We start from the raw sequence: 12,153 nt of genomic DNA on the forward strand, positions 1-12,153 counted from the left end.
TGCAGGGAGGCCCAGGGACTGTTATTTTCCCGGAAGTACGTCTTAGTCACAGCGACAGAAGAAATGACGTACTTCCGGGATAAAGAAGAAGAGTTTTCATCTGACCCGGAAGTGCTGGGTAATCACATGGACTGAAGGATCAGAAGCACTTCTGGGTCATGGACTATAAAAGACTGTGGGAGATCCCAGACGGACGAGCTGAATCGGGAGGAAGGGTGGCAACGCGTCTGGGAGTGGAGGATTGATTATTGGTTTATTGTAGCAATTGTTTATGAGTATTGTGGAGTGGAGGGTGCTTTGTGCACATAATTGTTCAAATAAATAATATTGGACTTTTATCTAGTCTGGAGTGTTGGCTGAGGGTTCAAAGGGTCGAGAGGGACTTCAAACTGTCACACTGTATAATAAACAGAAAAATTAAACACCTCCCGCAGACAACATAACATCCCACTCTACCATAGACTGCATTGGAGGAAATACTAATCTTACCCAAAGTCTCAGCTGAGTTAGCTCTACCAAATGAACTGTTTCTCATCCTGGATTTGAATGTTTTGCAGCAATTTTAGTGTATCCACAACTGCCTTCCTGCTGCAGATGTTTTCCATAGCCCATGACTGAAATAAGTAATTTTTTTTAGATTTGTCTGTGATATCCTTCATTACATATAATGAAGGACTGTAAGTGAATTTTAATGAAACATTTTTTCTGTGATTATTGTCTAGTTGTATACAAAACAGAAAGCAATTTACACTTGGGTAGAAATGTTTAACAATGTCAATCAGAGTGAGAAGAAAGGATATGCAAATGCAGTCAGGTGTGAGCTGGAGGGGAGATGCAGCCATTCGCATCTGGATACCAGTGATGAAAGGTTTGTGACAACAGCTGAAAATAAAAAAAACAGATCTCCTGCAAATAGAGAGGAATGGCAGATGAAGACAGTGGTAAAGGGACTGATTAAGAATCTTGGTAGTTTTTTGAAGTGGTAATGTTTAGGCCAGACATTTTATCATGGTTTAGAAACATCTATACAGGTGTTCAGGCTGAGGCTAACTCTTAACTGGGATGACTGAATAAGTCAGTCTTCTGGTCATCACAAACATATTGAACTGGATAGCTGTTATGAAAACCATAAAGAAGGACAGCACACTACTTCTAAACATTATCTTGTTGCTGCCTCATCATCTGTGTCCACACATTATGATTTTATTTAGACGAATATTACAGGTTAAAATTGTTGCCACTGGGGGTGACAATGACAGAAGGTATTATTACTCTTTGGCTGAGCTGGGTGGCAGAAAACTTGCCTGCTGCTCAAGTTATACACCCATACCATAGATTAGTGAATGTTTTTCTGACGTTGCTAAAATAATCTATCATTTTCTGAATATGATCTTGCTATAGGTACCAATGCAAACTCTTTCATTGACCCACTTCTAGATAAAGCTCCTTCCCTAATAAATTAGCGTGTTCCAAGCGCCTCATACACTCTGGCCAAGTTTGTTTCTGTTCTGACATTGGTCGATTCATTCTGACTCCTTAATCCACCTGCTATAGAATTCTCTTTCTTTTCCACAGGTCACAAATCTTCCCTCCAGCACTGATTATATCTTAGTCTCTAAAACACTATCATCTTACTCTCTTAGTGCATCCTTACTTTCCACCTGTCTTTCTGATCATAGATTTTCAGTATTAAATCTTCATCTTCTACTTTTGTCCTCTAGGCCTGCACTGTGGCTTTTCAACACTTCACTTTCACAATCCACTGAATTTATTAAACAACTCTTAATGAAACTGAGGCAAATGTCAACTCAATAAGTGATTCTATCTTCATCTGGATGGCTACTAAAGACTTTAAAAGAGATTTTTTTATTGCTTTCATTACTGATCATGCACATAAGGCTTATAAAGTAATAAAGCAGTTTCTGAAATTGAATATAGCTTAAACAAACTTGAGAGATTCCACCGTTAATATCTGATCCTCATTATGAGTCTTATATCTCTCTGGTTAGGGCAGAAATCAATGCCTTTTAACGAAAATACACGATACAACTTCATGCTGAACACAAATATAATGCAGGTTGACTGCATCATGTAGGAATTTGGAGAAACATGAAGTTCACTTTTATTAAATTTAGCTTCTTTAATTGATAAATGATGCTGAGATATTGCATTAGTTTATTTCAGCTAAAATTGCTGTGAGATTTTTGAACTGTTTTGCTTCCCACCCCAATGGTGCTGCACGCCAAAACGCAATTGACATGTTGTCGAGGGTTGTTTGTTCATTGCCGAGGCAACCACAGGTCCGAGCGACACTGAGGCAACTTGTGTAACATCTGTCACCAGATGGGTGATGCAGGGAACATTATAACCCAGTCAATGACCTGGCCCCATCCCTGCACATTTTCTGTGTTTGTGTGTATTGAAGAGGTAGCTCCCATTTGAAAAAATTCCCTGACTGTTCCTGTTTTGAAAATAATAAAGTTGGTTTTCTTTAAGCCTTTGGACTCAGCGTCTTCTCTCAGGTGCTGGACAGTAACTCACACATCACAATGTTTTACTGCTGATTTTTTATTTTGCACTCAGCATCTGATGCTTCTCTTTTTGATGTTTAACAATAGTCATCAGCTAAAATACAATATATACACTATGCAATGTTAATGGGATTAACACACTTAGAGACATGTACAAAGATAATGTCTTTGCATTTGACGAACAATAATGCTTCAAATACAACTTCTCATCAACACGATTCCTACATTACTTTCAAGCTAGAAACTTTGCTAAATAGAACCTGCCCAATTTTCCTCACTTTCCACCTTGTTCTATTCCAGAAAAATTATTGATCAGTCTTGAAAACTCAGATAGAATTTCTACAATTTATGAAAATATTTTAGTCTCTTCCTTTCAAAGACTCCAGAATACATTGGGGAAAAGATTAGTCACTCAATATTTCAGAAAAGGAGTGGAAGACAGCCAATGAACAGAATACACTCGAGCTCCATATGTGCAAAACATTCACTCATTCAACTTGAAATCTCTTATCAAGCGAAATTTATTTCTTTTAAAATGGTCCAAGATGTTTCCAGGACAAGATTCGACCTGTGAATGTTGCAATCTAGCTCCAGCCTCACTGGGCCACATGTTCTGGGTGTGTACCAAATTAACATCATTTTGAACAAAAATCTTTGCATGCCTATCAGATGTCCTTGGTATCACAGTAACTCCAAACCCATTATCATGTGTTTTTGGTGTACTCCCAGACAACCTTAAAATGGAGAAAGACAAACAAACTGTAAATTCCTTTACTACACTACGAGCACGTAGATTTATCTTGCTCAATTGGAAGAATCATTTCCCAAAACTCTTAAGTCAGTGGGACCAATGTTCTATACTACTTGAAATTGGAAACAATCTAATTTTCACTTAGAGGATCTGTTCAAAACTTTTTCAGAACATGGCAGGATCTAATCAATAACATTTTAGAATAAACTTCCATTTCAGGGAAAAGGATACCCTTCTTTCTTTGCTCTTTTTATAGAGTAGTTTCGGTTGCAGGCTCCCCTCTCTTTCTCTTGGGTGGGGGTAGAATTTTGCTTTGATTTGTTAAATTTGACTTGACTGTATGGAATGTTATCTGTTTCTATTTAAAAATAAATAAAAATGAATAAAGACAAAAAACACAATAGTCATCAGCTTTGGATTCCATTTGTCCCGATTCTGCTTTTCCACCACTGCAATCAATGTTCTGGTCAAACCTTTCAACTAGTTCATCACTGACTTCACCAAGATTGGCAGGGAAGAAGCGAATGTAGAAAATTAATCTTTGCCATCATGTTGCACTTCATGGTTTTTGTATGCTTGATATATGTTATGAAACAGATGGACATAGTTTGGTGCTCTGTAGTTGCCAACAACATGTTGTTGTATGCCTTTTATGTGAGTTCCTCCAGTCCCACTAGCAGATCTCCAAACTACTTGCCAATAATGATGTGTCTGATATGTGGACCATCAAAAATACCTTCCTTAATCTTGGCAACAGCTATTCATGGAAACATCTTGGTCAAATATAGAAATCCTTCACCTTCTTTGCTCATGGCTTTCACAAAATTTTTCATCAGTCCAAGTTTTATATGAAGAAGAGGCTAAAATATCTTTGTTAGATCGACAAGTGATTTATGTGCCACACTTTTTTGTCCTGAAACCAAATGCTAATGAAGCAGCCAGTTATTTTAATGTAATTAGACTCTTTACTATGGTTATCCTATTTTTAAGTTAAGTAACAGCACTTGGTATATCTGAGCTGCATTCCTAGCAGCAGTGCCACTACTTTTAGATCATCCCAGATGTCCCAGTTGTAGTTGTTGTACTTTATATGTTTCAAATACATTTTCATATTTCCATAGGTTTCTTTCAAGTGTACAATATAGCCAATGGGCAATGAAGGGCAGATATTGTCATTGTGTAACAAGATAGTGCTCAGGCTTTACAGTGAAGAAAGACACCAGTGTTGTCAGTCATGCTTATAATCTAAAGCCATGAACAACCCATCAATGTCAGTGCAGAGACAGAGGTTACCAATCTATGCAAAGAAATTTTTAAGATCCTCTTGGTGAATCTGAAAGAAAGAACTTTTTTACCAGGAGACAGCAATCTCTATTCTGCTTTTCTATTGACAAACCTAAATCCCTGATCAGTCATTTCATTCTGACTCTGTTAGATGAGTCTCACTTGATATAAATGGTTCAAAACCTGGATCTCTGTCATTTTCCATGTGCCTTGTGGCACCTTTGTCTCCCTTATCTAGGTTCCATGTCTCTGATGACTTTGGTACTAGCAAACTATCATCATACGCCATGGTCTTATTGCTGAAGGCAGATTGGGGTATTCAATTGATTTATTTTAAGCAGAGAAGCCAGATACATTGATCAGACAGAAGAATAGTCCTGTTCTCATCATATCATTAGGATTGTGAACAACTGTCAGATTGACAGTTGCAACACAAATGTGAGGAGTCCAGAGTTTGTCTTGATTGCCAAAAACACAGCTGAAGTAAGGCTCATACACTTTCATAACAAGTATAGTCATGCTTCATATTTGAGCTTTCAGTATATACTCACCAAAAATGTAACAGAATGTATGGCAGCTGTTATGACATTGGTAAGATGGTATTGTACCCTAGACAATAAAGGCTAAGTAGGTACACTATGCTATGCCTGTAGGAAATGTGCATCTGTATTTGTACAAACTGACATAAATGTAATTGAATGCATCTGTGTAGGCAATTGCAATAAAAAGGTACTTGGTAGAAAAATTTAAAGGTGATGTTTGTGATCAACAGGACAAAATACATAAGATACAGCTAAAGCTCTTCAGGAAACAAAATCTCTGTTGTCCAGCATAATTTATTGCATTCCAGAACATCAGGTGCCAGGTAGGACATACCTGGACTGGATGCCGCAATCATGGGGCAAAGTCAATCACATACACATATTCATACATACCAGGGGCCTCATGCATAACGCCGTGTGTAGAATTCGCACTATAACATGATGTAAGCACAAAAGCCGAAATGTGCTTACAAACAGAAAAATCCAGATACAGGAATCTGTGCATTTGCCAACTTCTGCGTTCTTCCGCTACATAAATCCCGCTGAGCGTGGAAATAAATGCACGTGCACGCGCTTGCTGTCCTGCCCCAATTCCTCCCAGAATTACGCCTCTTTGAATATGCAAATCAATATAAATAGCCCTTAAGCCCAGCATTCTGTGAAAAGGCAATGGCAAAAGTACGAGGAAAAATAGAAGAATTTCAGCGAATACCAAATGGAGGCAAAGAAAATGTACTATTTGTTGGTTTAAACAGTGGTATAAACAACAAAAAGAAGTTGATCGAGTGACATAGTATGTCGGAGAAACTTGAAAGCTCAAGTTCATAAAGTCGCACAGTGCCCGAAATAAAAAAGTTGTCACATATCAAAGTTGGCATGAAAAGGCGACTCGTAGCCCACCGTCTGAGTGTCATATGAAAGCTTATTAGGGTACAGTGAAAAAAAAGGCACACAGTGTGAAAAAAGCACGAAATGTCAACTTTAATCTCGAAATTTCCACTTTAATCACGTAGTTTATTTTGTCATTAAAGTAGAACATCATAAACTTCATCTTAAAATCGTTTAATTTACTGTTTCTCAAATCTCATCGTAACTAAAGTAGCACGTTAAATGCTTTATTTTGTATTTGATCTTATATGTGCTCTATGTGCCTGAATCACTACGTGCTCTTCCTCCGACAGGACACAGAATCCATTACGTTTGTAATATTACAGCTCTCTGAGTAATTAAAATACTGAGAAATATACGTGATATCATTTTCATGATGATATGACTTAAAGCATGTTATTAGACATGGGAACACGGTGGCGCAGTGATTGTTCATGTCTTACAGTATGATGCTTGCTGTGCCATGCGTGACCTTCAATGAAATGCTTTATTACAGAAGTACTGTCTTTTTCAAACATACTAACCCCCAATTCCTGTACTTACTTTTCCTTCACCAAATACCAAATCGCCACACAATCAGCTCTGTAATAGATGTTAAGCCATCTGTAAGCTTAGAACGCCGATTCTTCAAAACTTTTAAGGAACATCGAAATATCTTCGTAATGTTTAATTATTCTATCCATCTATCCTTCCAGTGTCGCGCCAGCCACAGCATGAAAACAGCGAGAGGCAGGAACAAACCATGAACGAAGCTCAAGCTCGCTAGCGCCGCGGCACCATGTAGTTAAAGTTAAAGTTTTATCTGTATTTTATAATAATTAACATATTTTGATGCATTTCATCTTAAAAATGATATCATCATCATATGTAAATACGCGCTTTATAAAGTGGCTCAGGTTGTGCAATATTATAACTGTATCATAAGTACAATTACCTCACGGTAACTTGCAAGTACAAACAGTTTTACAAGGAGCACTTGATGGACTGATTGAGTGCGTGTATAGTTCTTGGGATGAAACTGTTTGTGAACCACGAGGTCCGAACAGGAAAGGCTGTGAAGCGTTGGTCGGATGAGAGCAGTTCAAATAGCAAATGGCTGAGGCAGCGAGTGCTTAATGCTGTATACTGATAATTCTCTTTCCGATCGCTGTAGATCTGTGATTCACACTCAGATACAGTGATATAAATACTCCGAGTGGTGCAGTGCGAGTAATATGGAAAAAGATGATCCACTGTGGCAACCCCTAATGGGAGCAGCTGACAGAAGAAGAAGAAGGTGCAATGAGAGTAACAACTCTAAAGCAGTTATGGTATTTAGAATAGATTGACCATTCTGTGGACCATTATATCGTTACAGATTAATTACAATCAGATGCTTTAAATTTATGAACGATATGCGGTTAATTTCAGTGTATTTGATAAAGCCGCTGTCGTGGATGTGGATCTAAGAAAGGGTAAACACACAGGAACAGTAGCAGAGCTTTGACGCTGGGTGCCGCCAGTCTGCAAAACCGAGCGGAAAACTTGCGTACGACAGGGTATGAGGTACCGTGGAAAAGTGCGTGGCTTTACGCCAAGTGTAGCTTTTATAAATCGCGATTTGAACGTGGAAACGTTCTTACGCAACATTTCTGTGCGTATGCACCATTTATACATGAGGCCCCAGGCCAGTTTTGAATCACCTAATCTTCATGTAGTAGAGATTTCAAAATAAAGCTAGAGTTCTTATAGAAAACCTAAATCATGAAAGGGAGAATGTGTAAATATGACACAGGCAATGGCTGAGCTGTAATTTGATCCCATTACTTTGGAGCTGTGATAGAGAAATGCTAAACACAACCTCAATGTGTACTCCACTAAGGAAGTTCATGTGCACAACAAAAATTGGTTGAAAAGTTAAAAAAATTCTTTCAGTGTAATAACTGGAAGTCACAAAGTTCCTTATAATTTCAATTTAGAATAAACCAGTATAAACAATGCTCACCTAATACAAATGTCTTTGGGAACTGGGAGGAAACGCAGAGTACCAGAGAAAAGCCCACAGGGGAAAATGTACAGATTCCAAATTGAATTACTGAGCTTGGATTAGAAACAAGGGTCCTAAAAGTATGAGACAGCACTGCTAAGCACTGCACCACCATGCCACCCAAAGCAAGTTACTAATATTATTAAATAATGGCAAAATAAATGTTTTATGAATTGATGAGTGAAAAATAACCCTTGGCTATATACTGCACATAAAGAAGTTACAGAAAAATAATACAAATGTGTATTTACATTTATGAAAAAATTCAAATAATGCAATTATTTCTGGGAAATGTATCAGTGAATGAAAGGAAAAGTTGTCCTGAAGCCTCTAAAATGTGCTCATAAGGAAACAAGAAAAATTATGTATGCCACCTTATTGTTTTCATTTTTGCTTAAGATTTTTGGCTTTCTAATTAAACAGAAAAAAAGTGAAAACAGCTGTAGAGATTGAAGCGGGGGTGAGTGAGAATATATTTACAGTTTGCCTTTTATTTCTGTACAGATTATGCATTAACATATGCATTAATATAAACAGCAAACTTAAATTTCAGAATTGTAATACACAAACATACTTAGCATATGGACTGATTTTTCAATGATTGATTTGTACGCTGAGGCATAATGCAAAAAAGAATAAAACATATGAGGTGCACTGTTTGTGGAATAAAATAGGAGTTACAGGCCAAGTATCCTGAAACTCAGCAATTTATTTTAGTGATACCTTCCTTTCTGTTGCTTATTTCTTGATAAAAAAATAAAAAGGTACTTCATGGTTATCTCATTTTATTCATTGAGTTGTAAAGAGTGTATACATTCAGAGTACACTTTGGCTGTTTCAAATATTTTCCATTCTTCATTCAAATTACTGCTGTTAAGTGCAGTCAGCAGTGTTACAATTAGCGGTCTCTGTTAATTGTTTGTGGCTTCTCCTGGATAGATTTCCAAAACCATGTGTATAGTTGGGGTTTTGAACTTCAAGGGATCTGAGAATAACATTGCTTCTTCATTTTACGATGAAATGAAAAGTAGAAAATATTTATCATCTTGTCTAATGTCATATTTGTTTGGAAACAGATCCAATGATTTTATTTTTCTACTGTGGCCCCTGCCTGCACATTCAGACCTCATGCTTAACTTCATACCATTCACTTATGGCTGGCAATACCATATGCACTCACTTTCACTAACTCTTTTGCTGGTCTCCACATACCCAGACCGATGGATTTAAGCAGAGGAGTGGGGCTGGTAAGTGCTGCTCTTTAAATGCTTGAACCTGTTCCTCTCTCACTCACACAAAGATCCTCTCACACAGACACATCCTCTAAGTAGCTTCTCTGGATGGATCTGCCCCTTCTTACAGTGTCTCTCTCCCAAGTCTTTATGGTCCCAGTATAATTTTCATACCAAAAGCGGCACTGTAGTTAATAATCACAAGAAGTAAAATATACACTTTCTAGCTCCATATACTACCTTATCTCCCTATCATAATGTCTCATGAAGATGACATTTAAGGACATTCACTGTTGATCATAATTTATGAATGATCTCTTTACAATGTTAAATAGTGAAGTAAAAAAAACATGTTTAAAAAAATGGTGATTAATTATATGCTACAAGCTGACATTTCAACTTGGGACAATGAGATTTGGACACACACTTGTCAACAAAATGGGTTTGTTCTGGGCATTTCCCAGAACTTAGAGAATATGGCCACCTGTTTACAAATAATAATAGCCCTCAGAAGAAAGAAAAATGTTAGTAATTCAAAAAATATGGTGCTTATCAGATAAAGAAAAGCCATACCTGGAACATAGGGTATGTCAGAAATGTTTCTAGCATTCTCCCTTCACATGCTGCATTGGATTCATACTGTTTTAGCAGTTTGTCAAAATCCCTGTTCTGTTTACAGTTTGCCAGAACTTGAAGGCTGTACTGGTGGTTGCGCACAAACTCTTGATAAATGTTCAACATTGGCAATAAAATGTCAAACAGGTCAGCTGAAAAGAGAAAGGGTGATTTAAATTAAAAGCAAGTGATTACACACATTAGCCACAAGCACACACACACAAAATATCAATTTAACACCCATTCCAACTATCTACTAAAGGCTAACAATGAAGTGTTCTCATATTTTTTCCTACTCTTGAGGAAAGAATGAATTAGATCATGTTCTGGCTAAGTTTTTTATATAGTATTTGTTACTGAATTGACATAAGTAAGCTAAGGCACCTAAGTTCAGTTCCAGGTCTGGCCAGTTTCTGAAATAATTCTGTCTCACAGGAACAATTTATTTATTTTTTATTACTGTTTAGCTTTCTATCTGAACAGTGTGTTCTATTCTTTTTAAAAAAGTCAGAGCAACAGGCCCAAGGCAACTAACAGTTCACAGTAGTCCATCACATGAAACCCCCACTCCCACACCAGCTAATTATTACCAAGCTATTTAACCTACATTATTTGGATATGAGATGAAAACAAATTATTAAGAACATCCCCTCTGAGTGTTAAATTCCCACACAAAATATGACTTGGTAGGATATGAAACCAAAGCATAGGAAGCAATCCCTTCATTAACATGCGCTTTATATGCTGCCTTCATTCCTGGAGTTGATTTTTCATTTCAAATATTCATCTTTAGACCTTTGTTAGTTTAGTTGACATAAAAACGAAAAATTTACCTGCATATTTTTTCACTGAGCTTGCCTAGCATATAAAAATCTCTGTCATTTGCTGAAAGAGGAGTATTCAAATTCATTAGTCAAGAAGATAACAGTGTTACAGACAGGGGTAATCCAACACTGCACAAAATGAGACCTGAGAACTTTCAAGAAGTAAAATCTTAAATAGAAGTGTGCATGATGACAATATGCTGTAGAGGATTACTGCTCCAAAGAATGCCTAATGCAAAAAGCCTACCAGAATCAAAAACCATAGTAAATAGAAATCGAGAAGGTTAAGTGATTTCAATGGATCATCACTTCTCTGAGAGCTTATTGTAAGCACTCATCAATCCTCTTTTAATTTATGCAATAAGAACTTTAATTGAGTCAGCAAGAGAATTACAGATCCTGATCACTGAAGAGCAACCTTGCTACTTCTGGGTCACAGTTGTTGCAGGAATGGTTCATTTGCATTTAATATGTTTTTAAAATAATAATTATAAGAAGATGATGAAGAATGCATATTAGGATAATTTTACTTGTCCATCCATTATCAAACACTTTTTAACCAGTTCAGGGTTGTGGTGGCAGGTATTTCTAATAAGAGCATCCAGCAAAAAGCAGGAACCAGTCCTGAATATGGTGCCAGTTCATTACAGAGCACAATCATGCGCACACTCATCAAATCAAAACCAATAATCCTCTCTTGGAGATGTGGGAGGAAAGCTGAAGTGCATGAAAAAACACATTATTATTATTATTATATAAAAGTATAATAAAAGTATATTCTGGGATAGTCTCATTGTTATCACTTATACTGAGCCTAGGCCAAGACATTTGGCAATTTTATGTTGTGTGTGTGTGTGTGTGTGTGTGTGTGTGTGTGCGTATGTTGTTGTGTTTGTGTGAAGGAATGTCCTCATTATGTGACATGTATTTAAAATGACTGCTTTCTGTAGTTTTATGTATGTGCATTAGTTTATATACAGTATAATGTCAGTAGGCTTTTGTGTAGTGTATGTGGGATGACATCAGTTTCAGATACAACAATGATTACATAATGATTACTTTGTCCATTCTCCACAAGTGACGTGTTTCTTCTATCAGACCTGTGAACGTCAGTATTTTATTTGTGTGTGTGTATTTTATAAGCTGTGTGTTTGGTATGGCTATATCAATAATATATGTAGTTTTATTTTATTAGTCTACCATTGTCACATCTGGTCTGTTAAGTTGGATAGTTTTGCCTGTCAGTATAGTTCTGTCCCAGCATGATTCATTCATTCATTCATAATTCATAATTCATAATTCATTCATTCATTTTCTAGTATTGTGTGGGGGTGTTTTTTTAATATACCCCACCCACAATCCACCACATACAATATGGTTTGTATGTATCTACTTGTTTGTGTTGTACTGCTAGTTCTTGATGCCTAATATTTGCCATCTGATTGTGTCTGTGTATTTCT

At 36.9% G+C, this 12,153-nt stretch overlaps 1 protein-coding gene across 3 annotated transcripts in view; it reads right to left on the bottom strand.

Annotated features, from left to right (window-relative positions):
• rasgrf2b (Ras protein-specific guanine nucleotide-releasing factor 2b) overlaps nt 1–12,153 on the bottom strand; it is a 511,409-nt gene that overhangs the window by 111,355 nt on the left and 387,901 nt on the right. For all 3 annotated transcript variants that reach the window (XM_051929617.1, XM_051929616.1, XM_028804694.2), the window contains exon 7: nt 9,828–10,021. In XM_051929617.1, the coding sequence (XP_051785577.1) occupies nt 9,828–10,021 (194 nt within the window). The remainder of the gene's footprint in view (nt 1–9,827; nt 10,022–12,153) is intronic.

This window comes from Erpetoichthys calabaricus, chromosome 7, assembly GCF_900747795.2.
Source record: "Erpetoichthys calabaricus chromosome 7, fErpCal1.3, whole genome shotgun sequence".
Classification (NCBI taxonomy): domain Eukaryota; kingdom Metazoa; phylum Chordata; class Cladistia; order Polypteriformes; family Polypteridae; genus Erpetoichthys; species Erpetoichthys calabaricus.